Consider the following 19,752-nt stretch of genomic DNA (forward strand, 5'->3'; position numbering starts at 1 on the left):
GCTTCGCTGAAAGCGAGCACACATTACCAGCCTTTCCTTGATTTCTAAAGGTAGAACTGGGTCCACAGAATGTATTTGGGACCTACGAATTTCCCTGCAATATCCTTCAACTTATAGAGATCCTTCCGTCTAAGTATAGCTAGGTTAGTTATCTATAATTCCACAATGCACATAGCTATTGCCGCGACGTCAGCTGATCCCACTCTCGCCGCTCGGCCGCATCCTTCCTCTTGAGTTTCTCACTCGTTTTGCCAGACAGCATTGTTGCGTCACACTGCCAATCTACTCAACAATGAATAATTTGGGGCTGATTGTGGGGGTTCCAGGGCCATGAGTGGAATAAAATTTATATTTTCGTAATCAGTGCAAAGTTAGCTTTCGATTGATACCCGATTCATCAAATTTATTGCTCGGCAAGCCGGTCAAAAATAACCGTCAAATTGCCTGTAGCCAAATGGAAATTGTGACGTGATACAATTTCATTGAACCGTGAGATTTGCTTGTGTCGACACCATATCGGACACTATGATGATATCATTCTCAGTTCGCATTCAAATATTTAATTTGATATTGTATTATCCAATGTCAATTTCACCGTGAAATTGTGGCCTTCACGCCATTTGCTTACAACCCCCTCCCTGTCAAGCGCGATAGCTATTTCGTTTTCGATGGCGCCTAACAGCTGATCACTTGATCAGCCTATTCCTCAGTAAATTTTACGCAAAATTCGGTGTTGGTCTGTTCGCATTAATTTTGACAGTGTACCATACCGATAAGGGCCATGAGGCCACTTCTCGATGATGTCATGTAACAGTGTGCTAAGTTTAAGGCTTTCATCCACGTATTTATTCGGTAATATATTTTCCAAACGCGATTTCGCAGCAGACCTATAGACAGTAATAAAGCCGTATGTGTCGTGTTACAGTCTCCAGTTTCATGGCCAAAATCTATGCTGTACCGAGACCGAATTTCCGAGGCTGCTATTCTTAGTTCTTCAGAATGATGTTTTGGATTCAATATGACAGGCCCAATCTATGAGATAACAATTGCGTATCTGTCCGAACTCGTTGACCTTTCCAATTAGGCTTACGCTATCTCTCGAGGAATAGTCATTTCCATTTCTGCAGATAATTAGTCAGGTATAGTGCGAACATGAACCGTGTTGAATCTTTGTTCCGTACGCCGTTTACACAGTTACCACACTTCAAGTCACAGCTCACCGGCGGACCTCTCGTGGCACATACGTTAAGGTTGAAATCACTGTTACCGGCAAATTCATGTTACTGTACCATCATTAAGTTACTTGTTTACGTTGGAAAACGCCATTGTGACGTCATCTTGATAAAAAGTCGCTTGCAGCCCTTGCCCCACCACCCGATATTGTCACGAGTCGCCACTGTGCTGTACACTTTTAAAACCTGCTCACAAGACACATGCTTAAATTCTCAAAAACAAAAGAGGACTGAATTTCACGAAATATATTTGTTTTCAACGTGATAAAATCGACTGTGGAAAGAAAGTACTACGCAAAATCTCATATATAAAGCTATTGCCGAAAAGGCGAAATTACAATTCTCAGAGACACGCCTGTGCCGAGGATGAGGCTTATAAAATATTGCACTTAGATCAATACCTTTCTCTTTAAACGAACGTAAACAATCAGTACACATATTGAGGCAGCAATAATCAGGCCTGATGAAGTGTAAAATGTATATCTGGCGTCGTCTGTAGCATCCACGAGTCGGCCTGCAAGAGAAGGCAAATTATAAGATTGATTTTAGACGGAGGCAGATTTGTTTGACCCCAAGTAGATAGATATCGGTCATTGTTTAACGTTCTACTCAATTACAAGTACAAGGAGAGATTTCCAAGACCTGTCAAAACTACTTGAAGTGAAGTAGAAAATGGAAGTCTGAAATTTACTCAAGTAAGTAGTTTCATGAGCTCGATTTGTATGGATGACCGCATATCTTAGCGATGCATTGAAGGTAGGTACACTGTTACCGAAAGGGCCGGGTGGCGAGATAGCGTATAGTAGTATAATCCACAGCTGCAACGCCAATGGGTTGCGGGTTCGCCTCCTCGCCATACATCCGCGTAAGAGGTGTCTTATAAATGCCTAGGAGTGGACCGTGCTACAAGTCGGCAGTTACAGAATAAAAACTGACCTGGTGTAAATGACCAATGACCATAGTAGGTGAGATGTCTTATAAAATCCTAGAAGTGGGCGGTGGTGGTGAGATAGCGTGTAATGGCATAATCCACAGCTGCGACACCGATGGGTTGCGGGTTCGCGTCCGCAACAACGGAATAAAAATGAAGAGAATTGGCCTGGTGTATATGATCATTGACCATAGTAGTCGACAAACACATCGATTACCACAAAAAACAACAACAAGTGGGCTGTGCTACAAGTCGGCAGATACGGAATCTAAATGAAGAAAATTGGCCTGTTTTACATGACCATATAGTGGTCAACAAACCCCATAGCAACCATAAACAACAACGCGAAAAAGGCCAGAATGTGCGGCACGCGAAAACAGAACCTAGCTCAGAATTACATCGCGGCCATAAATCCTACTTAAAATACGTAAATCATACGTGCTACGTGCATACGAGCGTGCATAATTTGGATTGAAATGTCGTACTGGATTAATACCGCGGTATAAGCGTGAGGTCGGTTCTGGTTTCGTGTGCCATGTGTGTATCCGTATATATAATCTAGTATATCAGGGGTGGTACACGGGTGGAGATACACACTCTTTTTCGCTAAGAGTGTACTTTCTGAAATTGCAGGGATCTTAGAGACTAACGCAACGTGACTAATGGTACTACACATGGTTGCACTTTTCCAAATAATATTCGGTTACGGCGATACTGGGGCAATTCCACCCAGTTGCCATGACAATTGCAGTCATCCAAGTGATGTAATTCTTTGCCAAAAGTACTTTCTACTTTTCAAATTACTAAGCGCAGATTATAAGTAGTTTTCCCGAAAAACTATGATGCGGTAGTCGAAGTATCCTAAAAACGTAGTCACTTGAGTAAATGGTACTACTCGAGAAAGTAGGGCTGGTGTTAACCTCTGAAAGGTTCAGGTTCGTGTGAACGCAAACGTGAACCTCATGACGTCACGTGACGTCATATTGCTAATTTCAACCCTACCTTTTAGGGAATTGATATATTAAGGTACATTGTACGTTACCTAGCGACAACTCGAGCCACATCATATCACAATGATGAGGTACATACTGACTTTTTAACCGTCGCCAAATGTATCAACTGGAAAAATCCAATGACATATTAATCCCATAAATTAATAACTTCCTTCGCTTTGCCAACAATTTGGTCGAAGACTTGCAAGGAAATAGATAAGCTTACGCCTTAACGGTCCAGGCCGTGTATTCGGTGTCTGAGTATTGCTACATTGATATTGAGCAGAGAGTAAACGGGTTTCTACTTGCTACCGATATTATCCCATTAACAAGTTTTGCAGGAGTAGCCCACACCCCAATCACACGGATTTGGTTTTATGATTCAATAAACACATCAAATCAAGATGGACCCCCTATAATGCTAGATTTTTTACATAAGACAACGATGTCTTTATATGAATTTCATTGATTGGTTGAATAAGCATCATTCGCTGACTATACTAACATGTAGCGTATTCCGATCTCGATGTTGCGTGATTACGGTCCCTAAACTTCACAGACAGGAAACTGGATATTTCGAGCAAACTTTTGTACCAAAGCAAGTGAAATTTTTGAGATTGGCAAGGTGCATGCTAGTTAAGTGTTTTTTTTCTACACTACCAGTGCCATAGCCTTGCAGAGTGACCCGCAGTTGAAATGAAAGGAATTTCAACCAAAGATGTTATAATGACGTGGAAATTTGTAACATATGAAAAAGGTTCACAGTGCAGAACCTACCAAGGCCCGTTTGTGAACGTGAACCTCTAAATTTCTGAGGTTCATAGACAAAACGCGAACGTGAACCTCACGTTCACACCAACCCTAGTAAAAAGGTAAATTCGCGGGCGAGATTGATTCGCACGTTCTATCATGCAATAAATCACTAATTGGAAAATTGTTAACCAAGCAGCCTTTCCCTGGAACAATGTACCAATAAGGAAATTAACACCGCCGTGGTGATTCAACTCGAATCAACGGATTGCATTTGAAAGGGCTGATCCAGATCAGTCACATTGTAAGCCGGTTTGGGTTGCCCTACGTTTGGCCTTAAATCAACCTCGAATGCACATCCATAGCCAGCATACGAATTTGAGAGGGGCAGTTGAAAATCTGTGGGGGATGGGGCACTTTTTGCTTACAGTGACGTGACTTTAAGGATCATTTCTGGCATATACAGACAGCAAGTTGAGATGGTAAAATACATCTTTTGTTCAAATGCTGGCTGCGCCGGTGATTTTAGCTTGCCATCACGAGCAGCAGATTTCAATTGATTGGTACAAAACACCGAAACAATACAACTCCAAACCAATACACATCAAACACAGAGGTGATCAGCAATGAAGCACTTCTAGTTTTCTGAGTATTATAGCAAATTTCGGATACTCGCGTCGAGTGTATCACTCATTATCACTCATGTATCACTCATATGCTACCACAAAGAATATAATGCCTGTTATCCATCGCAGTAAAGATACTTCGGTATTTTTCGACCGTACCGATTTCATTGCACTTCGTGACAATGTTGTGGGATGATCATGACTTCGAAAATGCCTCGTTTCTAGTAACGTTCGTAGCGCTTTACTTTGTTTTGAATGCTGCGATACGGCCAATCAAGGTTTCAAGGCTACCAAAGTGGGAAATAGCATCGTAACTTTAATTCTCCTTGACAAATTAACTTTCAGTGGCGAGGATCGTATAATTTCAGTACTCGAAAAAATTCGTCTTCTACTACTCGACTCGAATCATTAGGATTAATACTCGATTCAGATTCGAGTACTCGAATCATTTTGCCCGGCCTTTGTAGTGTCTGTTATGATTCTGCGTTAGTCACGAAGATGCAGGTTGCAATTGCGGAAAATACTTGTTGAAACAATTTACAGGAGAACTTCAGAGAGCTTCATTTTCTATTTCTACTTCTGGGCGTTGTGTATTTTTGTCCTTGACGTTTTGCGGCATATACAAAGACTTACGATATAAATGGTCTGTGCATATGCATACCATGGAGCACATCATGTGCATATGTCGCTGGACAAGGAAGGTGTAGATATACCCTTGTAAGGCAGGCTTTCTAAGTCTAGCACCATTCATCCATGCTATCCCAGTAATTCTGGGTCAAGTGGAGAGACCATGGATACCAGTGTTACTAATCGGGTCTTTGGTCTGACCCGGACGGGATTGAACCCACTACCTACCGTTCAAGAAGCCGGACGCTCTACCATTACGCTATGTTATCGGTCACAGTTTCCACATGACTTGCGAATCAATACTTCTACTCCTAATACTTCGAACACCTCTGTTAAAAAAATGAAATCTGCAGCTGTCTAATGAAATCGACAATACTTACGCACCAACTTACCCATTAAAAACAAACTCAACGCCAAAAAGCAGTTGTATATGCACCCTTGATATCCCACGGCGGCGGCTATGTTATGCGGTCCCACTATATCGCAAAATATCACCACGATAATGCCGACGTAGGCTGTCACGAAGAAGCCGTAAAGGAACGAAGCGGACGCCAGACTCCAGTACGATTGGCAGAAGGTCATCGCGAATACGCAGACAGCGCCGACGAGTGACGTAGCAGCGACAAGTATGCACCTGTAACATGTAGAGGTAGTCAGTAACGAAGTACTTGTACTTTTTCTGTACACTCAAGTAGGCGTCTAATTCAAGGGTGGCCAACCCGTGGCATGCATGATAATTCTCAAAATTAGTGATATTATCAAAAAATGAATTGCCGCATATTTTTATGAGCTTGCAGGGTCCACCAAAACTCTGATTAGGCTGACGGTGAAAGTTGGGATGTGGGTCACTGAAAAGCAATCAATTCGAAGCATTAGCGTAAACAGGTGCGACGACAGGGGCCATACATACCAGGGTTGAAACCAAGTCACAAGGCTCCGAGTCAAAAGTCAATCTCACTTTTATAGTTTTGATTCGAGTCGAGTCAGCGAGAACTAGATGAGGGTCGAGTCCGAGTCATGCTAATATGACTCGTGTCTGAGTCCACGTCATTGTGTTGACTGCTCAGTTTCCAGTTTGTTAACCCCACTTTTTATAAATCTGTTTGGTGATATCGAATGGTTCGCATTTATAATATACTGATTTCCCTCACTTTTAGCAGTTTCTGGTCGGATTTTCAAGTACCAGCACCAATAGACGAAATCCCAACAGTGTGGTTACTTTACTGTTCTTTGAAATTACAATGAAATGTCGGTCTTGGCCGTCTGAGTCTCGAGTCATATGATTTGGTTCGCGTCATGCACAATGACACGATTCCAAGTTTAGTCAATGCACAGATTGACTCGAGTCATTTCCGCATTTTGAGAAAATGACTCGAGTCAAGTCGAGTAATCAGAAAATCGTTACTAGAGTCCGACTCGAGTCATAACAACCCTGAGATATACCCTCTTGTTCGTAAACCATGGTCAATTAAAACAAAGTAGAGAAAATCGCGGCCGATTGATATAAACTGAGTGTTTCTGCGCTTCGCACAATTTTGTGCCTCAAGAGTTCTAGCTTTTCGTAAAACTCCAAAAAATTTAAAAGAAGTCTTATATGCAGAACTGAGTCTAACTTTATTCGCAATTTTGAGAGAACGGCATCACGGCATAACTTGAGGCCGTTGGGATGCTTCAGTCTGGTGTGGAGCCCGTGGCAGGGTTTTAACAAGTCCCAAGGTTCCGTGTCACAAGTCAATCTCATTTCTATAGTTTTGACTCGAGTCAAGTCGAGTCATTTTGAATTCAACACCGAGTTAAGTCCGAGTCATTTTGAATTCAACACCGAGTTAAGTCCGAGTCTAAGTCAGTGAGTAGAGGGTCGATTCCTAGTGATAGTGTTGTGACTCAAGTCCGAGTCCAAGGCATTGTGTCCACTGTTCAGTTTTCAGTTCAATCCGGTTCCACCAACTTGTTTCAACTCTGCTCGAGGGATATAGAATGGCTCGCATTCATAAATATCGTAACTTTCCTCAGTCCTAACAGTTTTTGGCCCTATTTTCCAAGTATCAGGATTGACAGACGAAATACCAATCATGTGGTGACTCGATTCAGACTTTAATAACTCGGTTGTGCCACGGCCTAACCGGGACCAATCTCTCGCGTGGCTACCAGCTATCAGCTGCTTCCGGTGCTAGGTATTCCACCGGGGTCGCTCTTTCAGACAGTGAGCTTTATGCAAAGTGCCTCGCATGACGCGTCGTCACGTATCACGAAATTACGACGGATAGCTGCCAACTGCGCGTAGGCTTATACCTATAGCCGTGGAAGTTATACAGCTAACGACTAACGAGATCTTCAGTGAAGTTTTCACAAGGACGTTGTTTTATCGTAAGGGCATGTGTTAGACAGCGGAAGTTGCAATTTTGATGATCGCCATGGCACATCATAGGACGGTAAATTATAGGGTGTAACTATAACCAATATTTCCTCTTTGGGCAGCGAGCGGTACCATAGCCATTGAAATATTTATGATCAAGCATCTCAGCTGAAGTAACATTATGTCAGCACTGGAAATAGGTCAGGCAGAGAAGAATATAAAAGAGCTACAACACGAATTAAGTACAAAGGAACATTGTATTAAGGTCTCGCAGGCCTGCGCCGAACTGATGGACTTCTGCAACACGCAACGTCCTTCGGATTATTTGGTGTATAGATCGCCGAACAATCCCAATGCTGCGGTATGGAAGGTTGGGCGGAAACCGCATTTCCCATGCGCTATTCTTTGAGATGAAAGTCAATGGCCAGTGGTCAAACTGGTATCAACAGAAAACAATGCGGGACTGATCATGAAAATATAAATTTTATCCTGCACTTTTATAAAGTTTTGCGCTCGACAAGCCAGTCTAAAGATTGCCGTAAATTGCCTTTGGTGAAATGGAGAGAATGCTGTGAGCTGTTCGATTTGGTTGCGATAACATCAACATCAGTGGCTACCAAACTGGGTTCTGCTAGGGTTACCATATTTTGAATTCGGGAAAGGAGGACACTTGTTCAAAATTTCCAAGCTTAGAATACCGGAGGAAAATCCAGAAAAAATGGTAAATTTTTCCCACTTCGTGGCTGGTTGACTAAAGAAAGGCTCCAACTCCAGAAATACACTTTTTCTTTCACATTGTCCGTTGGTTGACTAAAAAAAGGATCGTCACTTTCGTTCGAACCACGAATTTCCTATTTAGCGTCTTTTATGCCCATTTACAATCGATCTACTCACTATCTTAGCTCTAAAGCTGAAAAGAAGGGCGAATTGCCCAAAATATGGACATTTAGGCGTCCTCGAAGGACATTTTCAAAAACCCGAAAAAGAAGGACAAATCCTCCCAAAGGATGACACATGGTAACCCCAGGTTCAGCGAACCTTTTGGGTCCGCGACACAAGTTTCTGGGGTCGCGAATAACCTACCATAAAATGTTTGAAACATGGGTGGTCAACCCTTGGCCCGCGACAAGGTTTTGAGTCGACGCACGGTAATATTCGTGATTATGTATATTATCAAAAGAAGAATTGCCCAGCATATTTATTGTGAATGCAAGGTCAATCAAACCTTTGATTAGCCTTACCGCGGAATTTGGGGTGTTGATCACAACTAAGCAACAGTTTCAAATCATTGGCGTAGCAAGTGACAGCGAAAGGGGCCATGTCACCACATATTTCGTAAATCTCTATAAATTAACATAAAGTAGATTATTTGGAGTTGTTTGATTCAACTTTAATTTATTTCGCGCTTCGCGAGATTTTGTGCCTCTAGATCTCTTGCTTTTTGTAAATCTCCCGCCTAATATACAGAATTGAGTGGGGAAGCGTGTGACGCAGAGTGCTTAGCGACACCAATGCTGGTTGCTGGTTCCAGCCTCGGCTCTGCCCAGCTTAAATCATATGTGTGAGCTCAGTGTGCGTATTGACCTCCTCGGGGCCCCTTGCTCCGCGAAACAGCGATTTAGTAGAACCAATGTTTTATAGTGTGTTCTCTCAATCCATTAATAAGATGTTTTACATATACTTGTCCTTGATGTCTTTTCGGCATATAAACCGACCCATCATATCCTTACACATGATCAGTGCGATCAGTGCATGCATATACATTATACAATATACATACCATGAGTGCATGATGTGCATATGTCATTGGACAAGGAAGGTGCAGAAATAGGCAATGCTATCTACGTCAAGCACCAACGCTCCATGCTATAAATTGCCATGCAATATTTCAAAGTTGAACGTTTGTGATTTTTGAAGATCGGTACGTGATGGTCAATTCATTTATATACCGGTCCGTATAACGAAAGGGTTTGCCGACGCCTTCTCTAATAAAGCGTCCATTTCTTACTGGAGTTACATCACTGAGATGTGAAATTGTAATATATTTGGCGTACCGGCTCTCTATAACTATTAACTCATACAATGTGACCTTGCATTAAGAGTCACACTTACTTGTTAACCCATTTTGCGTCGGCCACAAATCCCGTGACAATCTTGGCAACGCATTCGGCCGCGCCAACCATCGACAGCATGGTGGAGGCTTCGAAATTGCCCAGGCCCGCGTGTTCTTGCGCCAACGTTACCAGAAAGGTATTCGCGCCTACCTGCGAGTTTGAAATGGATTTAGACAAAATTAGTATTTGATACTAAATGTATAAGTGTAGGATTCGTGCATGATTGGTATCCACCGTTTAGTTGTGAGAAGCGATGTTGTGACAAGTTTGACTTGAAATTCGGTTCATCGCGACGATTATGTCACAATGCATAGCCTATGGCCAGATATGATTAGGAACGAAGTACTCGCAGTACCCCAGTAGGTTTTGGTCGACTCCAGACTTTCACCTATACTAAAGTGGATATCTCTTAATACTGCTTCCACATCTACTTAACAGCCATTGATACACCTTTATGAGTGAAAATTACCATCTCGATCAGGCGAAATATCACAATGAAAATTCCGACCACTGTGATTACTGATTAGTCATAGTCATTGCTTAGCACCATACAAACAACTGCATTTTTCAGAAATACATTCAGCAACCGTGATACAGGGGCTCTTTCGCCTAGTTGTCATAGCAATTTCACTCACAAAAGTGACACAAGCATAATAATAAACTACTTCCTACTGTACGAAATCCAAAGTGTAAAAAGCAAATAATTTTGTCTAAAAAAAGCCAAATAATAGATATTTCATGCCGTTTACGTCATATTTGGTGATACGGTTGTTGATATACATAATGCTCATACCAATATAGGTACTCTACTAGTTACTGACGATTACACCTTAGGAGTGCACTTAGGAGTAGGGCTGGGCAAAATCGAGTACCTGAGTGATTCGATTCTGAATCACGTATTACACTTCGAGTCGAGTATTCGAGAATCACTCATTATGACGTCACAACAGAATGTATTATGTCAAGGTACACATATGCACATTTCATGCCACCATGTGGGATGATCATGAATTTAAAAATGTGTTATTTCCAGTAACGTTAGTAGCTTTGTACTATGTCTCGTATGCTGCGATACGACCAATCAAGGTTTTAAGCCGTCCTCAGTGGAAACCAGTATCAAAACTAAAATTCTCGTTAGTAAATTAACTTTCAGTTGCAAGAAGTGCGCGATTTCAGCACTCGAAAAAATCGTCCTTTACTAGTCGACTCGAATCATTAATACTCCATTCAGATTCGAGTACTCGAATCATTGTGCCCAGCCCTACTTGGGAGTGACATGTCAACCGAAAATATTCGGGTTTATTTCAATATGATGAATATATTATTCTAAAGTAAAAGAAGTGGGAGTATTGTAAAACCAAAACTACTTGAGTAAGTGGTACACGTAGGCAATACCTACTTGAGTGCTCGGAAAAAGCAGAAGTAGGCTAGTTACCGATTACCGTTGCATTATAGAGATTTCATCCAGACCCCACAGTCATATTTCAAATAGTAACAGTGACTTACATATCCACAGAAGAAAAACACGGAGCTGAGCAGCGCGACATCGAATGATATAGACTTGAACAAATGATATTCCACGAACACTTTCATCTTCTGGTTTGCGTAGTTCGCTACAGATTGCCGCCTAGACAGTTTTCTTGTCGTCTTGGGCAACAGCCCGTCTTCCGGCGCGTGTGACGTAACAGGGTCCTTCGCGATCGACTTTTTGCGAGACGTGTTCTCGGGCAGCTGTACCGGTATGTACAGCGCTGCCGACACGCAAGAGTTCAACAGTATTCCTGACATGATCAGTAAAGCCCCACGCCATCCGTAGATTTCGATGAGTTTAGCCGTAGCAGGGGCTAGAAATAAAGTCCCGAGAGGTATTCCGAGCGTGGAAATTCCTGTCGCTTTCGCCCGGTGTTTCACGAAGTACCGGCTGGACGATGACATCATAGTGAAATATAATATTGCGGTCGCCAGCCCTGAACCAAACGATGGCAGAAAACATTGGTGGATGTTGGTGCAATGCGAGTTACCTGTCAAAAATCCTGTGCATATTTGCATTACGATAAACGAGTGCACTTGCGACGAGATGATGTTTGATATGCTTTGAACCAGGCCGGCCGCGACGCATATTTTTCTACTTCCGAATTTCCTTGTCAATACTGGTAATATGAAACCTATGGAAGAGAATTACAACGCCGGTCGTAAGTAGGTTTCATATATGAGATCGTTGCCCCGCGAACTTATAACCACGCAATTATTACCGTGTCCCATTATAGGACTTCATGCAGTTATTGTTACAGTGAAATTCCGTAGTCGTTTTCGTCTTGATGGCGTTTCGCTAGCAATGGTCTTTCTACACTAAGCCGATGCGGCGATATTGTTTTGAATGATTACTGAGATGCCGACCTGTATATAGCACGGCCCACTAGTCGTTTTGTGACTTTTGTAAGACAACGCGTACGCTGATCGGATGGCGACGAAGAGCCTTTATCACCGTAGGTTGAGATTCTGAAGTCCGAGCGAGATAGTGTAATGGTTATGCGTCCGGTTTCTCGAGCGGTAGGTCGTGGGTTCGATCCCCGGCCGGGTCATCCCAAAGACTCGAAAATTAGTATCCGCAGCTATCCTGCTAGGCGCTCAGCAACCACGGATAGTATGGAGGAGGAGGAGGAGAAAAAAAACAGGGGCGCATGGGGCCGTATCGCAACTCCGTCGTCAAAGCATCTCGATGGTGCAGGCGAAAAAGAATATCATATCTCTCTCTCTCTCCGGCTCGGGAACTCAGGCGATACGCACGAAATGTTTTGTTAATTTAATGATACCAATCGCTGGTGAGTAAGATTCGTGTTGAATGCGACGGTGATATTATAGAATGTAAATGTTCGTTAATACCAAATACCCATAATACTTCTAAACATTCTCGATTTCAAATTGGGGCAAGCAGTGAATTGAATCAATCGGAAAGTAATGGTCAATTCGGACAATAAGGGACACTATTCATGAGACAGTGTCTTACATAGGTATGCAATGCGGAGCGGGCTGCGATTTGGATTTTGAAATTAATCGTGATCATTAGATCTATGAAAGAAACAATCCTTTGGCAAGCTTCCACTTTCAGATATGTTTGATTGAGTATTTTCGGGCGGGTCGCTCATATATGCATATATCTTGGACGCGTCTGGAAATATTCCTCTGTTATGGTAGAGGCCTTTCGTAAGTAGGCCTAATAAATGAATAATATTAATAACTTTTACGAAATTGAGTGACCGACATCAGTGGCGACTTTTGGCCTGCATCATAGGTAGAAACCCGAATTTGTAGGAATGGCGATGTCGTAAAAGCTGCCACAAATTCAAAATCAGAGAACATTTTAAAAACAAGATGGGACTATACGGTATTGCACATTGGACGAAATAACATTCTATGAGACTAATTGCACTTGCACAAGAGAATGTTTAGTGGCGTATGTCTGAAATTTAAAGACAGTAAAATTATAGTCTACTCTGCCCATGTTTCGCTGATATAGGATTGAGAAACACCAGAAATTAAGCATGTCACAATTACCACAAAATCAAGGTTCATCACATCAACACGGTACGGTACGCAAATCCATTCGAAAACAGGTCCAGTACATACAGGATGAAAATCAGTAAAACAAGATGATCGGGAAACTTACATCCGACGGCCATTCCAAAGGTAAATAATCCCGGCAGTGACGCCACATTGGCATACTCAACGCCCTATTCGGACATGACATGGAGAAAATAGACGGGATAGGTTCGGAAAAATCCAAGGCTTGTGACTCCAATAATCGAATTACCACCGACTACAACCCAAGACCACAGCGTGTCGGGCAACACTTCGCCCTTCGGCGAAAGCACCAGGCCAGGCATGTTAGTGCGAATGAGATGCGTTCTACATTAAATCTGCAATGACAAGAGTTCAGTAGTGGCAACATCAGATTGGAGCTTGAAGCAGATACAATGCATGTACTAAACACACGAGAAACGCTTCTGTGGGATTAAAAACGAACACGTTTAAAACAAGGCCCTTGTTTGAAACATGTTTTTAATTTAATTTTTAAACCATGACGTCACGGATATTCAATTGTGACGTCATAGTAGATTGGCATGGACAATTGAAAATGTAGGGTAAATATCGCTCCTTCGACGAAATATCTACGTACTAAGAGGGTTCCAACCATCCCATATCGCATACGTCAGCTATATCGGGTGGTAATCGTCCGTTGGCTCACCTCACACAACATGTTTATGGAAAGTATTTACACAATTAAACAACTTAGAAAGAACACAATTGTTTTTAAAAGGCCTTTAAAACACTGTTTAAATTTAAAACATGATTTAAACAAAGTGCTTTAAACAACCATTTGTTTTAATGCAACTCTATTTGTAAGTCTATAGCTCGAATCCAGGAAAATCGTTTCTTGCTTCAGCCTCGAATGAATTATGAAACGCTGGTATCTCGTAAGCAAAATTTTGCCAAAGGTGAACGTGACATCTCGCGCTCTTTTGTATATTATGTCGTGTACAGATTTTGGTTATTTAGGACATTAATTATTAGCCACCGGTCTGTGTCTTTTTTGAGTTCGCAGGTGTGCTTTCGTTAATATGAATATAGGGTGTTTCAAAGACGCTGTTATGTTAATATTAGCGTAAAACGGTGATGATGTTAGGAGTCTTAAACGAAATTTACAACAAGGAGTTCACATAGGATTAACGAGAAATTAAAACGGTGAAAACAAGCAGTAACAAAAACGTATAGCACACCACATCACAAAAATGCGTGGATTATCAAACATGTAATAGTTTAGTTTCCTACATGCCGAATTATGTTAAGTGCATATTATAAAGTCCGCCGTTCTACAAAAAAATTGCATTGAATGGACGCAAATCGATTGTATTGCGCACTGTGCATGAGCATGATGATATGTTTTGTTAAAAGCAATTCCAACCTCATGTTAAAATTGTCAACATGGTCGGATTCGATTGCATGGTTTACTGCGCAGTGTACATATGCTACTTTTACGCTTAGGCTATACCTTTATACGATTTCGCAAACTGGTAAATTTTGTTGTTCAATCCGAGCTGGGATCATTAGTAGTTACTCAAGGGATGTTTGAGACTTATATATTACTTAGTTGCAAAGCAGTATAAACATCCTTGCGTGCTGCATGAATTAAAATCGTGGTGGCAAACATAATATTATAGCTTAGAGATGGCTACGGCCCCATATCTACCCGTTTTTAGACACAAATGGTCTCGCGGTATATCGATGTTATGAGAAACCTAGGATTTTATGAATCCAGGATTGGATTTTCCCTTAAATTGTTATTCAGATTAGAAATATCGGCGTTTAGATTTTCAAAATCCAAATTATACCTGGATAGATATCATACACAATATTGTATTAGTCTTCATCTTGATTTATCTGATTAGGATTTCGATTAGCAAGCAAAATTTTGGGCATTTTTTGATTCATAGAATCATATAATATCGTATAAAAGTTGATGTTTGTATATTTCGAACACGATTTAAATTCGATCAATTCAATTTAGGATTATTCAAGTTCTAATCTGTACTTATGTCATCCGTATTATAAGCCTTAGTATATCATTATTTCTCATTTGCTTGGAAAAATATTATTGGTTATTTTTCAGTACTTTTCTTATTCTTCGGTACGATTAATATGCTTATTAGTATGACAGGGCACAATGATTCGAGTCGAGTAGTACGGGATAGTTTTTTCGGGTACTGATCTTATACGATCCTTGCCAATGAGAGATAATTTACCGACGAGAATTATAGTTTCGATACTATTTTCCACTGTTGTAAGGTGTAAACCCCGATTAGTCGTATCCCAACACAGGAAACATGTAGTGAAAAGCCACACGCGTATATAGAAATGAAATGACGGTGAAGTCGTTGACAACCCACAGCAGTTTGTCACAAAGTGACATGATATAAGTACGGCCGAAAAAAATACTAAATACACACTCTCGGCTTATATCATAATATACCAGTCACTGGGTCAACAAAAGGAGTTCGTGTACCATCTAATAATAGTACATTGAACGCTCTCTTATTCGAAATTTCATGCTGGTGACATCATATTTTGTGATACGATTGTTGATATGCGATGTTCTTTCCAATTTTCTACTACTTTCTGGCGATTACCCCTGAAGAAGTCATCCGAAAACATTCGGTTTCATTTCAATATGAATATGGTATTCAATTGAAGTTCTGTACCTCCAAGAAGCTCTTCAAATATAATGTAAAAATTGGCATTTTTTTGTAGTTGAATAACCGGCACAATGGTACAAATGTGAACTTTCCACGTCACCCATATTGTTATGACTTCATAATACACGATTTTGAATCGAATTACTCAGTTACTCGATTTTACTCAGTTCTACTTAGTGGCTATTATAATTAGCATATCTTAATTGAGTTTCATGAATGTCACCATGATCATTATGTTCATAAGTTTACCCGTAAAAAAACAACGGAACGAATTCAGGATTCGAACTTGATTCAAATCACAAAACCAAGATTTGAATTGGAAGCCACCAAACTTGCTCACTTTGGTCACGCGTACGACAGTCATGCAATTGAACTCATGCAAATTGTGACGAACCGACGGATGACACTCTCACGGGGCATTACGCGCACATACAAACCTCCTATCGCATCGCCGAGTGTGAAAAGTCCTAAAACCGAAACGGCGTCCGAGTATTTCACGTCGTACTCCGCCATAATCGACCGGAAAAACACAGGTATCACGCGAAAAAATCCAATCGTTGTGAATCCGATGACTAAGTTGCCGCAAACTACAACCCAGCTCCATGTCCCGTCGGGCGGGACTCGGTGTGGAGAGACCTCGGTATCGCATTGAACTTTCACGGATCCTTCCATCCGATATCACGCGACAACGGCAGATCGGCAGTGACTAATCCAATAATGACATTGCTATACAAGAGAATACAATGCGACACAATACAACACACTTTGAAAACAGCGATCCTAGTGTTGAGACTCGGAATGTTCTCGAATGCAGTGAGCTCTCACAAGGAACTCACACTCACGAATGCTTATCTCAAAAACTTATGACCTTAAAAAATCCGCAACTAACTAACTAGCAATCATCTAGGCTACTGGTATTAATGATGACTCTGGATGCGATAACATCACATAATAGAACGCTGGTAACACGTTTCACGCCAAACGACGATGCGTCTTCTACGGTCCGTGGACATAAGAGCATGTGGCATAATAGCATGCGTCAATTGGGCAGGGGACACTTGAGCACGTGGGTAAAATTTGGGATTAGGGTTGGGTATGGTGAAGATTGAGGATTGGTTTCGGGTTAGGTTTGGGATTCGGATATATATAAATGCTGATTTCAGGGTTAGGCGGGGGAGGGTGGGGGTTAGACACTGTTTTGGGGTAGTGAAACCACATACCGAAGTGACGCATGCTAACGTTTCGCATGCTGATCTGTCGTATTTCATTGTGTCGCATGCTCCTATGTCAGGCAAACGTCTTCTAGTTGTTGAGCAACTAATTCTTTTGTAACTACGCAATTACAACCAGAGCTTTGGAGCAGCCGCATATTTGCATTGCTCCAGCTCCGGCGCTTTCTTCTATCATACATTAGCTCCGGCTCCAGCTCCGGAGCCGCATCATTACCACTGCTCCCGCTCCAGCTCCGGCTCCGACTCTGAAAACTATCGAAGTATCTGTCTATATCAGGGCCGGGAAACCCGCGGCCTGCGGGCCATATGTGGCCCGAGAGAAGGTTTTGAGTAGCCCGCGAGCTAATTTCCCATTAAATTATCGAATTTCCTGTTATATTATCGATATTGAATTGCTCAGATTGTGAACTTGCAAGGTCAAACAAAAATGTGATTAGTCTGGCCGCGACACTTGGGATGTTGATGACTAAAATATCAGTTCCGACGCATTGGCAGACCCAGGGTCCAGTCATATTTTTAGTAAATCGTCGTACATTACAATAAACTAAAAATGTATTAAAATTTTTCTTCACGCATCGCGTGTTTAATTGTCCCACAATTTCTTTCTTTGTAGCCTACCCTCACCTGAAAATGAAAAAACGCCTGATATAGCCGATTGAGTCTAAATTTGGCAATTGCGAGAGAAAGTCTTTTCGCGTTTGCGCTCGCAGAATCATCGTCGACGATGAAATGTAGGCACAAAATGATTGTCGTATATTATATCTTCGATATCGATATTTCCAGTTGCCGAATAGTCTTGTCCTTGCAAACTGAGCCCAGCAGGCGGTATACAGTCTACCCGCAATATATCCACGTAATAATAATATTAACTTTGAAAATTTTCTCGCGCGGCTAGTGGGCAGCGCACTCATTCGTCAATTTCATTTAGCCCTTTAACCGAAAAGGTTGGCCACCCCTGATCTATATAGACTACTAATTTACCCGTAAGTTAGTTATCTATAGTAATCTAGAGTCTGTCAGCCGTCAGTAACATCGGATGCATGAAAACATAGGTGTAGGCCTGTGACGACATAATGAATACTTGTCAATTGTCGATAACATCATAGTTGCACTAGAACGCTACTCCGCGCCATTGCTGTTGTGCAACATTCAAATTCTGATGCCGCGTTTTAACACTGGCACTGTACTCGTTAACATTAAGCCATACAGCTCAATTCAATCTTTAAATGTGCCATTATTATTCAACTGTAACTGTAGTAAAAGCAACATGGGCGGATATAACGACGTGATCAATAGAAATTCGATTTGTATACCAAATGGCCAATGGTTTGACGTTCGATATTGGTGCACTCGTTACCAGTCCATCCGGTGTCGATCAAGATTATCGGAATATAATATTTTCCCGTTGAAACGAATCGAATAATCGAATTAAACACTGTGCCATGCACATTGCGCCATGCCCATAACGAATTAAACTATGCAATATGCACATTGCACATTTACAAGTCACAGTGCACGATAATCCGGGAATACTAGAGTATGAAGAAGTTATCAAGAATGAATTTACGAAACAGATGATAACAAATTGGAAATCGCGTTTATTTATTTATTGTGAGAAGAAGAAGAGTGGCGCCTATCACCGTTATAGGTCTTGTGCGCCACGACATTGGAAATCGCGTATCAAATCAGTAACTTGTCTTCAACATAAAATATCATGGGGTTTGGGGCTACTCTTCTGTCATCCCCTATTTACGCTCGAAAATCCTTACTGGAGTGAATGACGATGATGCGCAATAATGAATTCCAATTAGCATGCATAATTGCATACTCAATAAACACTGTCCAATTTCGCGTCCCGATTAAAGAACGATCACGAAAGAACGAGTATTTGCTCATCCGATTCATATACAATTGGTATACAATCCGTATACAATTAGCCAACAAGATTGTGCTGATGATGAAATTGCGGGCATGCCGAATACCCACAATATTCACAAGCATTTTTCGCATACCGAGGTTCGGTACTAATGTGTGAAAATTGAACATTGAACATACGACCAGACATGGGGTGATTACTTCACGAATGTAATCGATTGCGATTACGATTACTTGTGAATCCCGCGATTACGATTACCGCAAAATCAGGAAGTAGTCGATTACTCACGAATACATTTGTTTTGCTTCTTAGAACTAATTTCCGAAGAGATATTGGAAGACAATATAAGGCTTGCGATGAAAAGGTGTAATGAGATAAAAACTTTCTTCATAAATTATGAGTCATTTGCGTGTTACGTCATAATGCACCCATTGCCCAACTCTATGCAGGACTATTCGTCGCACCCAACGATTTGCATTCTTGCCAGGTCCGTAACTGCCACAACCTAAACTCCCCAATAGGACCGGGAGCGAGCTTTAAGGGAACTCAAAAGTATTTCGTAAATCAACATAAATTATTATAGAGTATTTTCGAGAGAGTTAATGAACTTGAAAATTCTCTTCGAGCTTTGGGATTTAATGTCTCTAAATAGCTTGATTTTGAAACGCATACCTCTCCCCTCAAGAAAAAAAGCATGCATGATTTATAGGAATAGCCATTTCGGTGGCGGTCATTACCCCGCCACGACACACCAAAAGACGTATG

The 19,752-nt window shown here is 41.4% G+C and overlaps 1 protein-coding gene across 3 annotated transcripts; it reads right to left on the reverse strand.

The window, feature by feature from the left end:
- Positions 1–1,463: 1,463 nt before the first annotated feature.
- On the reverse strand, positions 1,464–16,747 carry LOC145440813 (monocarboxylate transporter 2-like). Of its 3 annotated transcripts, XM_080318582.1 has the most exons (7): positions 16,317–16,451; positions 13,296–13,545; positions 11,650–11,793; positions 11,135–11,595; positions 9,627–9,778; positions 5,551–5,792; positions 3,434–4,304 (listed from the first exon to the last, which is right to left on the reverse strand). In XM_080318582.1, exons 2-7 carry the CDS (start codon positions 13,306–13,308, stop codon positions 4,156–4,158), a joined length of 1,161 nt encoding a protein of 386 aa, XP_080174708.1. In that variant the 5' UTR covers positions 13,309–13,545; positions 16,317–16,451; the 3' UTR covers positions 3,434–4,155. The 3 variants fall into 3 exon arrangements, with proteins under 3 accessions (XP_080174701.1, XP_080174695.1, XP_080174708.1); XM_080318575.1 differs by lacking the exons at positions 3,434–4,304; positions 13,296–13,545 and adding an exon at positions 1,464–1,746 and having other exon boundaries at positions 16,317–16,741; XM_080318569.1 differs by lacking the exon at positions 13,296–13,545 and having other exon boundaries at positions 3,432–4,304; positions 16,317–16,747.
- Positions 16,748–19,752: the final 3,005 nt, after the last annotated feature.

The sequence above is a fragment of the Botryllus schlosseri genome, chromosome 1 (genome assembly GCF_051294905.1).
Source record: "Botryllus schlosseri isolate E-star chromosome 1, Bs_hap1, whole genome shotgun sequence".
Lineage (NCBI taxonomy): Eukaryota > Metazoa > Chordata > Ascidiacea > Stolidobranchia > Styelidae > Botryllus > Botryllus schlosseri.

Bases quoted from the DNA above. Each gene is read 5' to 3' on its own strand.
- LOC145440813 (XM_080318569.1), bottom strand. From the start codon at position 16,551: ATGGAAGGATCCGTGAAAGTTCAATGCGATACCGAGGTCTCTCCACAC. The intron at 11,794-16,316 runs GTTTGTATGTGC...TCTCTTCCATAG, and splicing joins ACTCGGCGATGCGATAGGAG to GTTTCATATTACCAGTATTG. The intron at 11,596-11,649 runs GTAACTCGCATT...CGTTTGGTTCAG, and splicing joins ATGCACAGGATTTTTGACAG to GGCTGGCGACCGCAATATTA.